General features: G+C 42.0%; 1 protein-coding gene and 1 long non-coding RNA gene across 8 annotated transcripts in view; both read left to right on the forward strand.

The window, feature by feature from the left end:
* The window catches only part of ERCC8 (ERCC excision repair 8, CSA ubiquitin ligase complex subunit), a 40,715-nt gene extending 26,961 nt beyond the window's left edge, over nt 1-13,754 (forward strand). For 5 of the 7 annotated variants that reach the window (XM_081929915.1, XM_081929918.1, XM_081929917.1 and 2 more), the window contains 3 exons: nt 6,064-6,261; nt 9,980-10,066; nt 12,854-13,754. In XM_081929915.1, the coding sequence (XP_081786041.1) occupies nt 6,064-6,261; nt 9,980-10,066; nt 12,854-12,922 (354 nt within the window). In that variant the 3' untranslated portion in view covers nt 12,923-13,754. Of the gene's footprint in view, nt 1-6,063; nt 6,262-6,351; nt 6,431-9,621; nt 9,680-9,979; nt 10,067-12,853 lie in introns of those variants that run through there. The other 2 variants (XR_014172707.1, XM_081929916.1) reach the window with 2 other exon arrangements.
* On the forward strand, nt 7-2,638 carry LOC309380287. The gene is made up of 2 exons (XR_014172810.1): nt 7-1,606; nt 1,650-2,638. It is a non-coding gene; the product is annotated as an uncharacterized lncRNA (long non-coding RNA).
* Nucleotides 13,755-15,686: the final 1,932 nt, after the last annotated feature.

Here is a 15,686-nt window from a genome sequence, read left to right on the forward strand (position 1 = left end):
GTAAGTTGAGGAAGTTGTTGGGGTTGGGGGGGGGGGCAACTTAGACTGCGTACAGTTTTGTTTTCATTATAACCTATGACTAAACAAGTTGGTCCTGATATTGAGGAATGTAATGTATGTGACTCCCCTATTATGCATGTTCAACTCACTCATGACCATGTATACACCATAAATGGGCCACAAAAAGGCACAAAAACTTCATGAACTGTGCAAAAAGAGTGGGGGAAACAGCTAGCAATTCTAGGAGCTTTTTCAACTACATCCTATGAGTCATTACACCAACCTTTGGGGCCTATGGAGAGTTGGAGTTTGAGAAAGGAGGTTTGGTAGAAGTGATTCTAGAGGAGTTTGGGAGATTCAAGTCAGTCTGGTAAGTGCTGTTGGTTTTTAAAAGGGGTTTCCAGAGGCTTAGAGGATGTTTATGGGCTTTTTTGATGGTGTCCCCCACTAGACACAATTTCATAGATACACACAGTACCCAGGAAACATAATCTTGTTCACTTGCACACTGTGCAACCCATGTTATGAGACTTTTTCAGATCACTTGGAAATATTTAACTTGCAGCTTGATCTCTGGAATGATGCTGTAATCTCCACTGCCTCAGACTTGGCTGCCACAGATGTTGTAATGGTAGAATTAACTTCTTAATAACTTAATTTGTTTGCTCTTTCAATCAAATGTCAAAAATAAACTCTGTAAGAGCCACTTGTTGAACAGCAGAGGGCTGGGCACTCCACAATGGACAAAATTCTGCTTTCCCCCCATGCATCCTTACCATCAGGCTATTGATTTTCATAAACTGCTACACTGAGTTGTAGCAATCTTTCAATCTACCTGCTGTTTCACATCCCTGGAAGGCAGCAGAGTATGGGAACCTGGACACACCCAACAGAACATGCCTTATATGTTTTACTGTCACAGGCAGTATGCCCCTGAATACCCATTGCTGGGAATCACTATAGGAGAGAGTGCTGTTGTTTTCAGGTCCTGATTTTGAGCTTCCCATAGGCATATGGTTGGTCATGGTGAGAATAAGATGCTGGTGTAGATGGGCCATTGACCTGACTCTTCAATCTCCTCTTATGTTCTTACATGGCTTGAATTCTAACTTCCCTTCTGTGAACTGCACACATTCATGGTAGGCCATGCCACCATCTTCTCTCTTCAGCTTCCTGTACCTTTGAAAATATGCTCTTGAGGGTTGTGGGACAATGGGGAAGGTATGAAAAATGCTGCAGGGATCTGCAAAAGGAATGAGAAATCATTCTGCCTTGGAAATGGAAGAGCAGCTCAGGTTCCAAGTCACTGTATTTAAAGTACATTTCCACAAATTTTGTATTTTCATTTATTTTATTTTATTTTATTTCTGTGTCACTTTTCACTCACGTGAGTCACAAAGTGGCTTACATACAATAAATAATAACATAGCAGAACATCACAATTACAACACAAATTGGTTTCCAGCCACACCCATGATCAATGGGGATTGTTCTTCGCGGTCCTCCGGGGGCTAGGAAGAAGTTCAGGCAGGGAAAAGGGAGGAAATGAGGCATAGATACTCTTGATGCTCTCCAGTGGGGTCTGGGGAGTTCACTGCATCCTGCAGTGTCGCGCAGTCCTGTGTCTGCCAATTTAGAAGGCAGAACAGGAGAGATCAGGGAGTGTGCCCCTGACATGGACGACCCTCCGTTACCAGCATAATTTGTGGAAGGTTCTTCCTTAATCTGGATAATTGGCATTAATCAAGAGGCGCTTCCAAAGCATCATATGCAAATAGGCTACGATCAGCTGCCAAAAGAACTGGGACTGGTTTTCTGAAGGTATTTGAAAGGTTTTCTGAAGCTTGAGAATCTCTACAACAGCCGTGAAAGGAAATGGGGAGGACAAGGTGCTTTGTGCTTTCTTATGGTTTTCTCATGGTCTTTTTCCCTCCTGTCCTCTACACAACGAAGAGGCCTGTGTAGTTGCTACTCTGCTTGTTACTTTGGAAAGGGGGGGGGCTTCTGATTTATGCTTTACAAGGAATTTAATAAGGTTTTGCTATGTTCCCCGCCCCCTCGACCAAGGGTGAATGGACTTTATTTACGACCACTTCTAGATGGGGGTGTTGTTGGATAAATGCAGTGAGAAAAAGGGGAAATGACCCACAGCTGGACAGTTGTTGAAGAGTGGCTGAAGCTGAGAAAATATTTTGCTGTGTGTTGTGTGCCAAAAAAGAATTGCAAAGGGAAATTTAATGGCGGAAGTCTGAAAAGTTCACTCCGCGAGTTATCCATGGCTGTGGTTCTCATGTTAGTTCGATAACAGCGGAATGGAATGGAATGTGACCTTATACCACTCAGACCAACACTGCAAAGAATGGAACAACAAGAGAAGGAACTGAACTCAAAAGACACACCAGGTCTGGAATGAAATGAAGATGAAGGACTGCACACCTGAAATAGATTATAAATATATAAGATGTAACCGAGGTTGCTGTTTGTAAGGTGGAAAAGCGGACAGCTGGAAGCATGGCTTAATGACAAGTGAAGAATGTCAGCTGGAGACTAAATAAGAAAGGAAACAGTGAAAGGGGAATATCTTGGACGTACGATTGTAACGGAAATGAGAAACCTGAGTTTAAGAAATTGTATTAAAGTAATTTGTTTCGAGTTGTAATAATTTGGGGCGGAAATAAAAATAATTTAAAAAAGCAATTACAATACAAATCATATAAAATAATTAACAAATAATCAGTAAAACAATTACAGATCATCAGTAAAACAACCACCGTCTATAAAACACTATTTACAAAGCAACTTAAAAAATAGGCTAAACAGCACAGCCACAAGAAAAGTCACATTATAAAATTCACAAAGCATTACAACAGTCATATTCCACAGAACATTATCAACAGCATTAACAAACCCACAACCAAACACAGACTAAGCGCTGTTGAATTCACATATATTCTGGATTAATTCTGGTTAAAGTTAAAGCTACAATCAGCTCTTAAAAATTAAAAGTGCATCTTGTCTCCTTAGAAGAAGATAACTACAAACAAATCTTTAAACATACCTTCCTTTAGTTGCATGTAAACGACTCTGGCAAGTGTCATGAAAACCAGAAGAAATGCCCATAAATATTTTGTGGTCTGATCTGAGTTACAGTAAATGGCATACAGCAGTATGTCAAAATCTTGATGCCTGAGTTGTGGGTTGATTTTCCCTGTAGCAGTTGTATGTACAACAATGTGTATAGCTCCAGTGAGCTAGCATGTACAAACATAGTAGTAGTGTTTATCTGGATTTTGGTCTGCATTTTCTTCAAGGATGTTCTGTGACATTTGAAGCCAAAGTCATTGAGCAGTGGAAGGAAACCTCTGTGTCACGGGTGTCTTCATTTGGCCTGCCAGGCTGTTTTGAGCAAGCCACACTCACCTCCCCTGTACTTGACATAAGGTGTGTGGCAAGTAACGATTCAGTTTGGATTTCCTGTCCTGATTTGTTGGTGTCATCAGAGGTCTTGCTGCATGGCATCACAGTAGTTTTCCAAACAATTTGGCCTCCAGCAAAGAACAGATGTTCACTCTAAATGATGATACAGCAGCAACCTACTCCTGAAAATATTTCTGATTGCACCATCCAACTCATTGAAATGAACCTACAATTTATTTAATCCATGCTTATGTTGCACAAATGGGTGGCTGCTTCTGAAATTTTGTGTGTCATATTTTCAGCATTTGTTGCTGGGATCCCATAATCAAAGGTATTTGAGGCAACAATTATATTCTTGAATCCTGAATCTTCCAGAAGGGTAATCGCCTTCCACTGCATGTTACAAGATCTACAAATTTAATTCATCACTATTCACTTGAAATCTTCCTGTGAAAAGCTGCATATAAAGTACTTTGCAAAGAGACAGTGGACTTTTTCTTCTGTAATTCACCATATATTCTTGTTATCTTTCTCTTTGAAACAAAAGTTTATTGCATTATTCCAGGTGATATCTCTGTGCATTCCTTTCATGTTGTCTGTTTTCCAATTCCCTACCATACTGTACAGTAAGCCACTGGAAACTGCATGTATAATTCCAACTAGGAAAGACAATCTGCTGAAAGCAAGAGGAGTTATTCTTGCTTTTATTTTTCTTCTCCCTTGGGCAAACAAAACTTGCTGTTAGTTGTAATGTCAGGTTAAGTTTTTCAGCCTATATCAACTTTATTGCACATCACCAATACAGTAAGTGGATCTCTGCTAGTTTCATGAATCATCTTCCCTTTTTCTCACTCCGGCTTACTTTTAATTTAAGAAGCAGAAATAATTTTCACAAGTGAGTAACTTGTTTCAGCTGAAAGAATGAACAGAAGGTTTTTCCAGGGCCAGGTCACCCTCCCAACCTCTGTCATTTCCTCCAGGCCTCTGGCTTGGAGACTAATCTAGGTTTCTGGTTGCTCTTCCCTGCAGCCACACAAGGCTTCACTGCTCAAGTAGAACTGAAAAGTAAGTTTCTACAATAATATTGCCCCTTGGATTCAGTTATTGGGTTATAATTTTTCAACAGATTACCTCTGCTGGGATTTAGCTCCTGAACACAATGTATTTGATGCGCCTTTATTTCAGTTGCAGTGATGCTTCCATAAATTAAATGGGTAGTACTTAACCTTCTCATCTTCACACAGCTGCCTAACTCACTAGTTACTATGACATTGTGGCCAGCTGTGGTTTCCCTCGTGTCCCTTGTCTAAGACCTGGACAAGACAGTTGACTTTGAAGATGATCCAAAAGCTATGGTTAACGCAGGATACAAGCTGGTTGATTCTGAGACAAGTTAAAAAATTTCTAGTCTTTAAAAGAATTTATCTGGTTGCCTGACCATGTCCAAGTCCAATCCAGAGAACTCGCTCTTACTTTTAAAGCCCTAAGTCAGGGGTGGCCAACTCCCAAGAGACTGTGATCTACTCACAGAGTTAAAAACTGGTAGTGGGTTCAGGTCAAAGTTGTTGAGCTTCTTTCTATGGGCTGCAGGGCTAAAATGTTTAACTTTTTTTAGGGGAGCCAAAGTTATTGGGCTTCTTTGGAGCCAGTGATCTACCACAGATGTCCAGTGATCTACCGGTAGATCACGATCTACCTGTTGGATGTGCCTGCCCTAAGTGGTTAGGGCCCCAGGTAGAGTCTGCTTCTATATCAACCTGGTTGTGTTCCAAGGGCACCAAAAGCTCAATGGTGAGGAATGAAAGGACTGAGCTGGCATACCCGGGACATTTGGGATAGGGCACTGTGTGCTCCCTTCATGCACAGTAGGGCTCATACAGTATGCCACCCAGGCGATATTATGCATAACAGAGAATTTTATAATCTGGCCATCACACTAGAGAGAACCAGATACAGTTGTGCCTTGTTTCTCATATGCCTTGTGACTCGAACATTTTGGCTCCCGAACGCCACAAACCTGGAAGTAAGTAAGGTTTGCAAACGTTTTCGGGAAGCTGAACATCCAATGCGTCTTCCGATTGAGTGCAGGAAGTTCCTGCAGCCAATTGGAAGCCACGCCTTGGTTTTTGAATGTTTTCGGAAGTCGAACGGACTTCTGGAACAGATTCCGTTGGAGAACCAAGGTACGACTGTACTAAAAAACATATATCCTTGCCTGTAAGAATGCATGGACTGAAGAACTCTGCCATGTCTTTGTGATCAAAATACACATGCACCAGCTTAGTAAACACAGGTGAGTCTAGTCCAGCTGGTTAATGGTTTGGTTGCCTTTCTGGGAATATACTGCATATATATTACGGTCTGTTCAAGACCAGGTAAATAAACATCAGGAAAGAGAGTCTACTCCTGCTGGCTAGCTGCTTCCCCTTTTGATCTCACGTTTTTGTTCTGATGCTATCAAGTTACAAGATAACCCTGAGCCATCAACGTCAAATCTGAAACTCTATAAAATGTGACAGGTGTGTGAGTATGCATTCAACAGTATAATGACAGGAAGTGAGCTACAGCTTGTAAATGTAATCAATAATCATCGTATACCTGCATTGTGACATCAGGAGCTAGCTTTAAAATCTTGTATCTTTACAGGTGAATTACGGGAAGGTGTGCAATGAAAGTAGAAAAGGACTCAAATTTACAGTCTCGCATGGCTGCAGTCCGGAATTTGCATTTGTGCCATACGGTAGCACTATTGCTATTTATACAATTTACTCAGGAAATCGAATGGCTATGCTTGGGGGCCATTATAGTTCCGTTGACTGCTGTGTCTTTCATCCTAATTTTCAGGTAAGTGAAGTCCTCTGGCTGATTCTTAGGCTATTTAGCCTGAAAACAGACCAGTTATGTTTAATGGCCTTTCACTTTTGTTTGCCTCAGTACCTGATAATAAGAGATATACTGCATCTGTACATGAAGGATCTTCTTTGCTGTTATGACTGATGGGCCAGAAGGAGTGGTCAGTATTATCTGAAAGGGTTCAATTAAATAAATTACTGCATTAGCAATGAGTAGTTCTCACTGAATAAGCATCTTAATTGTGTTTTAAAAACACACGCTCTGAAAATAATTAATACTCAAAAGTGATAGATATGGGGGTTATAGGTTTCACACCTTTTGCCTAATTAGAGTTCATGAGTGCTCAAATTGTCTTGGAAATATCCATAATGTATTGAAATAATATTTGGGAGCATCCCTGAAAAAATACATAAAATTATTTGTAGAGATTGAGGTTTGCTCTCTCTTCTGCATATTATATATACTAAAAATACTAATTTAGCTTGCTATCTGATGCTGAATAGTGATACGTTGTATCTCTATTGAGGTAACATTTCTCATATAAAACAATACTTGGCCCCTACCTCATCTGTCAGTACAGTTCCCTCCAAATGCTGGGAATGGAATTCCATTCCAGGTTCCCATATGAAAAGATATCCCCTCTTCTCCCCCTGCAAGCTGTTGTGTGGGTTCTCCCAACCCAGTTGTGGAGAGGAAGCCTTATTGCACAAATGGAACTCCTTGCACAGGACTTCTACTGGCAGGGCTAGTCAACTGAATCCTCTCCTGTCTTAAAGTGTTGTGGCTGGTATCGTCTTGAGGAATTAAACTAGGTACTTAACTTTTTTTATATAGCCTATGACCATAATGAAATTATTAGCCATTGCGGCCATCAGTAAAGAGTAGCTTTCAATGAAAAAACACCCCAATGTTTTGTTTTTGTTTTTTAAATACAACTAAAGGCACATAGTGTGAACGCAAGTTGGCTATGATGCTAAGCAGGACAGACGTTGTATAACATTCTCCTAACCTTAACATTTTCTCTTAATCTGTGTGTTTCTAATGGGACATCTAATATGGAATTGCCACCAGCACAGCTATTAAACATATGAAATCCTAACTTGAAAGGCTGACAGCATGGTGTAACATTTATGCAATAACTGACGTAAATTATAATGGGTATGCTGGCCTCAGTAAAGGCTTCCTTGTGCCTAGCAATTTGCCTGATTGAGCTGTGCACACATGCAGCGCCCTAGCTATATTCAGATTCCATGGGAAATATTTTTAGATTGTGATGTGAAAAGAGGTGAGGTTGCTAAAGCTGCTTTGCTCCATTTAGAAATAAATTGACTTGTTAAAAAAAGCCTTTCCCCCTGAAGTGTCTTGTCCCAACACCTCTAGAATCAAGTCATTCAAAGAAAGATTCATTTGTGAGTTTTCGAGAACTGCTGTAGCTGCTTTGTGCCACATCTGAAATGGTATCCTGAGTCTGCCCTGATTGCCACTATCATTATTATTTATTGAATTTGTTAGTCGCTGATTTTCCCCAAGGCAACCCAGAGCAATTTACAACCGAACAACTAAGCTACTGACCATGGGTTGTCCATGGGACACACTTTTTTTTTAGTCTGAGATCCTTATTCCTTTGTGGGCATCCTTCTGGGTGCTATATGCCAATAGTGAGTGTGACTAGAAAACAGGTGGATGGGACAACAGATGTGTGGCTTACTCTTGTATGGTAGGCTGCATTTCAAGTACGCAAAGGCCAGAGGTTTCTACACATACCATAGGAGCCAACTCCTAGGGGCAGTGGGAGCTTTGGCCCCCACAGAGTTGATGGGCATTCCCATTCAAATAGTGTGTTTGCATTGTGTCATGTGATCGATTATGTGGGTTGGGGCGGGGCTTACCTGGGCCTGTATTACACTGGTACTCTAAAACCAAAATAAGCTTTAAGATAAGCTTGCCATGGATTCCTAGCGCTAGTTATTAATATCTAGTTAGTGTTTTGGAAAAAAATTCCGGGGTGAGAGACTACTCAACAGCCCAGCTCATTGGGGTGCAAGTCCCCTGCGGGTCTATGCAGTCAGTAAAAGAAGGAGGTTCCAGCCAAGTAATTTGGAGCAAAACAGCGGTCAGTAGACCACAATCTTTATTGTTGCGCAGCAGGTCCAAACAGGAGTAAGAACCCCCGAGCATGGGGTGACATCCTCTTTTAAAACTTCCCTCTTTCCCCCAGAATACACTTTGAGCAGCATCATTGATACATCATCACTACATCACAAGCATGTCACAAATGGGGCAGGGTATACCACGCTTACATAAGTTCAACATTAGGTCACTTTATGAGACACCTTTCTCAACACCAAAAGAACAATAAAACTTTACATATCCTTGCCCTCAGGACTTGTCTGGAGGTGGGCTTTCAGAACACTTGACTTGCTAAACTGCCTCTGCGGCTCTCTCTTGTTGCCCCCTTGGTCACTCCCTGGGTGGGGTGCCGTGTATGTGTTCTCACGCTTGGGGACTTATGGCAGGATGCCCTGTTCCTGCTGCCTACAGTGATTTCCTGCTTCTTGGTTCAGGGAGGGAGGTAGAGCCCAAATTCACCTTTCTTTAAAAGTTAAAATGGCGTTGGAATGAGGAGAGTCGGTTAAAGTATGGATTTTCTACAAATTTATAAAGCTAGGTATTTTCCCTGACCTGTCAAGTCAAAAGAATATACAGTGGTACCTCGTGTTGCGTAACCTCCAGGTTATTGAATCTTTGGGTAACAGCCGCGACAAACCCGGAAGTATATACTTCTGGGTTTCGCTGCATGCACAGAAGTGCACCATGCTCATGCACAGAAGTGGTGCTTCTAGTTACGGATTTTTCAGGGTGTGCATAGCACCCCGAAACAAATTAAATCCGTAACCAGAGGTACCACTGTATTCAGGCATAATATTTGTAACATTGTAACAACTTTAAAGATGTGCCGCCCCCTCCCCCGTTTGTCATTTCCGTAACATTAGTTAATTAGGCCTCATTTTGCTTTACTCTGCTGATTAACATCAGTTCAACCTTTGGCCTATAGCAAGTCATGAATAAGTTAAAGTAAACATAAGTCAATTCATAAGTGAGATAGAATAAACTCATTTATTGCTTCTTAGTCTACTGCTCTGAGAGCCTTTTTGGCTGAATAGCAGGGTAAAAATGCTTTAAGCAGGTAAGATGAAGTAGATGGAAATAAAAAATTCAGCAAGCTTAAGTTATTTATCAGTGTTTTAAAAATAAAATTACTACAGAAAAAAGAATATGTTTATGCACTGCATACGTGCATTGTAATTTAGGTGCTATACTTTTTAAAAGTTATTTTATATTTTCATGCAGGACTAATCCTGTAATCCCCTCATCTACAACTTCAATACAACTATGTTGCTTTTATGAGGTATGCGAATAGAATTGGGCTTAGCGTCAGCGTGACTTTGCAGCAAATGACTTGAGATCCAACCTTAAATGCACTTCCTGGGAGTAAGTCCTCTTGCCCTTTGTGGGATTTGGGAATAAACATGCTCAAGATCACACTATTAGTCCCACTGAAGTTGCTATGATTGGGAGAAGACTCCAGTGTGGATAATTTACTTCCTTTCCCCAGATCCCCTTCCCCCAATTCCTATTTTGCCTCAAGCTCACCTTCTTCAGTATTCAGTAACTGATCTGTGACTTTTTGTTGGTTCCTTCATGGCAGGAACTTTATAGCGGTGGAAGAGACGGCAATATCCTTGCCTGGGTACCATCTCTGAGAGAGCCAGAGCCTGATGATACTTCTGAAGAGGTAAATAGCTTTTTAGTAGAGCAAGATGAAAACTAGAGCATCTGTACACAAGGGATATATTCTGCACATGATAGTAAAGGAAGAAATCCCTGCATGTGAGCAATGAAGTCATTGTAAGAAAGATTTCTCACTGACATGGCTGGGATGATGGATTGTAGCTCCATAAGCCTGAACAAGGTATCCATTCAGTTTAGGCTGCTGTAATGCAGGACCTGATACATCGTGTTCCTCTGCAGAACCATCACATCAGTACTGGATAATAGTTAATAGAAATCAGAGTATGGAATTCCAGGTCCTGGGATTGTATGGAATCCTAAATGCTATGTGGTGGTGGTGGTGTTGTTTATTACTTATACCCCACCCATCTGACTGGGCCTCCCCAGCCACTCTGGGCAGTTTCCAACAGAATATTTAAAACACAATAAAATATCAAACATTAAAAACTTCCCTAAACAGGGCTGCCTTCAGATGTCTTATAAAAATCAGATAGTTGTTTATTTCCTTGACATCTGATGGGAGGGTATTCCACAGGGCGGGTGCCACTACCGAGAAGGCCATCTGTCTGGTTCCCTGTAACCTCATTCTCACAGTGAGGGAACCACCAGAAGGCTCTCAGCGCTGGACCTCAATGTCCTGGCAGAACAATGTAGGTGGAGACGCTCCTTCAGGTATACTGGGCTGAGGCCATTTAGGGCTTTAAAAGACAGCACCAACACTTTTAATTGTGCTCGGAAACATACTAGGAGCCAATGTAGGTCTTCCAGGACTGGTGTTATATGGTCTCAGTGGCCGCTCCCAGTCACCGGTCTAGCTGCCGCATTCTGGGTTAGTTGTAGTTTCTGGGTCACCTTCAAAGGTAGAATGCATTGCAATAGTCCAAGTGGGAGATAAGTAGAGCATGCACCACTCTGGCAAGACAAGTCTCAGCCTGTGTACCAGATGGAGCTGGTAGACAGCCGCCCTGGACACAGAAATCACATGCATCCCAACATGTGCAAAGTACTGTTCTGTCCCCACCCTTCTTTTTTTGGCCCTGATGTCCATCTAGATCCACTTGGCATGTCCCCTCCTTTCTGCATTTAGCCTTTCCTTTATAAATAATAAAATTATTATTGTTGTGGTCAGGGAAATTAAAATGTCTTGAGAACTTAAGATACAGAATAAAATGCATGCAGAACTGCAGGGGGAGGGACTGGCTTGATCCCACAAACGCAACTGCATTTAGAATACTCTGTACAGTTCTGGTCACCTCAAGAGTTGGAGAACATTTAGAAAAGGAGAATCAAAATGATCAAGGGGACTGAGTGTGAGGAAAGGTTGCTGCATTTGGGTTTAGAGAAAAGGTGAGAAAAGGGAAGACTTTCCAGAGTGAGAGACTGGGAGGAGAAAGGAAAGCTCCCAGGTGAGAGCTGAGTCTATCACTGTCTTTGTGAGACAAAGCTTTTGAGGGAGGACTCTGCATCTCCTTTTCTGTTTTTCTCTGTTTTTGTTTTTGTTTTTATTTAGACTGGTTTCTTTTGTCTTATTGTCTTCTCTCTCTCTCTCTCTCTCTCTCTCTCTCTCTCTCTCTCTCTCTCTCTCTCTGTGTGTGTGTGTGTGTGTGTTGTTTACTGCCCTATAACCAGTGCTTTTTTTCTTTAAAAAATGTTTAAGGGTTCTCTCATTTTGACTCAGGAAAATCACCATTTTATTGTTCAAATCAGGAAAAATAAATACAGTAAATGGACAAAAGTACAAAGATTCACAAGCTGTTTTGGGGTATGTGTACCCTTGCGTCCAAGGGACACAGGTGGCGCTGTGGGTTAAAGCCTCAGCGCCTAGGGCTTGCCGATCGAAAGGTCGGTGGTTCGAATCCCTGTGGCGGGGTGCGCTCCCGCTGCTCGGTCCCAGCGCCTGCCAACCTAGCAGTTCGAAAGCACCCCCGGGTGCAAGTAGATAAATAGGGACCGCTTACCAGTGGGAAGGTAAACGGCGTTTCCGTGTGCAGCTCTGGCTCGCCAGAGCAGCGATGTCACGCTGGCCACGTGACCCGGAAGTGTCTCCGGACAGCGCTGGCCCCTGGCCTCTTAAGTGAGATGGGCGCACAACCCCAGAGTCTGGCAAGACTGGCCCGTACGGGCAGGGGTACCTTTACCTTTACCTTTACCCTTGCGTCCACCCAGAAAAAAGCAATGCGTATACCCATATATTTCAGGGTAGTTCACAAAAAAGTTTTTTAAAAAAGAAAAGTTGAGTAAGAGGTGGCAGGATAGAATCACAGAATTGTAGATCTGGAAGCGACCAAAGGGTCATCTAGTCCAACTCTCTGCAATGCAGGAATATCTTGCTCAATGTGGGCTAGAACCCAAGACCCTGTGATTAAGAGTCTCCTGCTCTACTAACTGAGCTACTCTCAATCCTACACACGGCATTGGAAAAGTGAATAGGGGAGTTTTTCTCCCTCTCTCATAATACAAGAACTCATGGATATTCATCCAATGAAGCTGAATGTTGCAATCATGGAGTCCGAAGATTCAGGGCAGAAAAAACCCAACATATTTCTAGTACATGGTTAAACCATAGAACTCCCACAGCAGACAGTGATTGCTACAAATTTGGATGGTTTTAAAAGAGGATTGCTGAAATCCACACCTCCACTGTCAGAGACAGGGCATCTGATTACCAGTTCTGTGGGCAGAATGTTGTTGTGCTCTTGCTTGTGTGCTTCCCACAGGCGTCTGGTTGGCTACTGTGAGAACAGAATGCTGGACTAGATGGAATCGCTGATGGAATCTTTTCTTTTTCCAGTTGCGGCCTCAGCAGCGCCTGAATCCTGCTTATGAAGATGCATGGAGTAGCAGCGACGAGGATGGATGAATTCTTAATAGGTTGTTGACATAAAACATTCAGCCATGCACAGTATTTTCTGAAGAAAGGATATTAAACCACGGGTCCAGACAACAGCCTTTTGTTTCAACTGTGCAGTGTTTCTTGTTTTAAAATAATACCAGATTTTTATGTTCTGTTTGCTACTTCATAAAAACAGGCCTGCTGGATAACGCAATTCCATGAGTTCCTGTGGTCTGAGGCAGTAATGCTTCTGAATGCCAGTTGCTAGAAACTGCAGGAGGGGAGAGTATTGCAGGTTTCCCACAGGCATCTGGTGGACCACTGTGAGAACAGGATGTTGGACCAGAGGGGCCATTGGCATGATCCAGAAGGCTCTTGCCTTCTTATCTGTGTTGCTGGACTCCAGTTCCCTTTGGCTGTCCTGGCTGGGGCTGATGGGAGTTTTAGTCCATCAACATCTGAAGGGCCACAGGTTCCCCACCTGAACCTAAAGTATTTTTGAGGATGTCCCGAGGCAAAACTCTTCAGTTCTTAAGGAATAGTGCTTCAGAATTATAGGTGGTCAGCTGGCAAGCATTAACTAATCATTTTGCCCCCAAGGCCTTACATTTTCTTGAAGGCCTGACATCTGAGGTAGTTCAGATTCTAAAACAATCAAAGCTCAAGAATAATACTCACCGTCGAAAAATGAGCTTTTCGAGCTTATCAAGGGTGCAGTGAGATTAAGGGCCTCTATCTAAACAATAATCTTGATCATTTGATTATCCTTTTTACCCATTGTTGTCTTTTTAATTGTATATATTGCTTGTTTTATGTTGCTATGGCTGTTGGCTAATGCAAATAAAGTTTATCTATCTAATGAGCTTTTCTAAAGCACAGTTAACCTCCCAATGTTATATCTAAAGTCATATCATGGCGAACTATCTCTCCCAGCAACTCAAGGTGAAAGCTTCAGCGGCTTCTTCATCTTCCCACATCTGACCTCCAAAATGAACGTTGTATACTGTTTATTGGAAGTGCTTATTACTTCTATTTGGCAGGCAGGAAGACATACTGTATTTTTCCATGTATAAGATGGCCCTATGTATAAGACGCCCCTTATTTTGGGGGACTCTAAATTGAGAAAAAAACCCCTCAGCACTACCCGTGTATAAGACGAGCCCCAATTTTAAACCTAATTTTTTGGTTTAAAAAAACCCTAGTCTTATACACGGAAAAATACAGTAATTGAAATCTCTGTGCACTGCAAGCAAGTCTGTTTGGATCTGGGTGCAAACCTGAAATATTTCTGTCATGAGAAGTTCTCGGTGTATACAGTAAATTTGTTTACATTTCAGAATTGGCTGAAAAGCTTGGTTGTGTTTCCGGAACTATACACTGATTTTGTGTTGTAATGACTGTCAGCCCACTAGAAGTGGGAATGTGCAGAAGTGTTGCATTAACCAACATGAAATAGGAAAGACCTTTTGCCAGCATACTGTTACTGTCAATGCAAGCATGCATCTGGCCTCCCATTGTGCTAGGTGCCTGTCAGCTATAGACCTGCAGCACCTGCTATTGGAATACCTAACAGTGCCTTGCAGTGCATTTGTTCCTTGTACAGGAAGGTGCTGCATCAGAGCTGCATTGCAACCACAGTTTGGAAGCCAGCGGCCGAGTGTTCTAATATATAATGCACTTAAAGTTTGGGAGAAACACTGTTAAATTATATATAAGTCTGACCTAATATTACAATGCGGATTAGCTTAGAGACATGCAGATTTGAAATGTGGCCAGCTATGTAAACAAGTAAAAATATTACACTTGCCAGCACAGAAATTGATATTAGTGCAGTTGTTACCTAGGATGACCTAATTTTCAGCTTCAATTTAGGAAAGTGCTTATTAGTGGCTGAAACCAGTGGTGTTTATCTGCCTAAATTTAACCTCCTTTTCCTTATCAGCCTGGGATTTTTTCTTATTTCAGTGCAAGAAAGAGTTACTTGCACCGTGCATGGGCGTCTTAAGACATCTCTCATTTATGCCAAGAACGTGAAAGAATGTGCACACTTGGGAGGCATGGTATCAACAAATGAAGATGGCAACATAACTCTGTTGCACCTCTCCTCACTGCGTCAAATCATCCTTCAATCACCCTTCTGAATTGTCTGACGGTACCTCACATTAGCATCTCTACACAGCATCTCTATGCAGCTAACTAAAGAGTGAAACTTAAGATTGTATTTTGAACCTAGAGATACTTTGGCTACCCCGGAGCTTTCAGGGGAGGAAGAAGGCCCTACCATGGCATTGAAGGGCATGAGATTATCAAAGAAGGATGAGGCGATACATTTCCTGTTGTCAGATCTGTCTGACAACTTCGTCAAGATCTGTGAAAATATTTTACGAGCTGCTGGAGGCCAGAGTTGACCGCAAGGAAACCCAGTTGTCCAAAGTCACTGAAACAGCTAATGAAGCATTGGCGGTTGGCATCAATTACTCAACTAAAATTAAGAAGCTTTCAGATTTGACCAAACAGGTCCAGCTCCGGCTGGAAGGGGCAAACAACAATTCCCTGTGGCTTGAACACTAAGAGAAGGGGCATTTTGGGGGGAAATTGAGGGCCCAATTCTACTGTGTCATAAAATGATGGTTTCACCAAATTCTACTTGAAACCCCACTAAATGACACAGATTTTTGAGAATCCAAGCAGCAACAATCACCCCAGAGACATAGTAGTAAAATTTTGCCACCTTTCAGTGGAAGAAACCATTTTGAAGAAGCTACACACCTGAGAAAATCTGGAGTGGGAA

The sequence above is a fragment of the Podarcis melisellensis genome (genome assembly GCF_964234715.1).
Source record: "Podarcis melisellensis genome assembly, chromosome: 11".
Classification (NCBI taxonomy): domain Eukaryota; kingdom Metazoa; phylum Chordata; class Lepidosauria; order Squamata; family Lacertidae; genus Podarcis; species Podarcis melisellensis.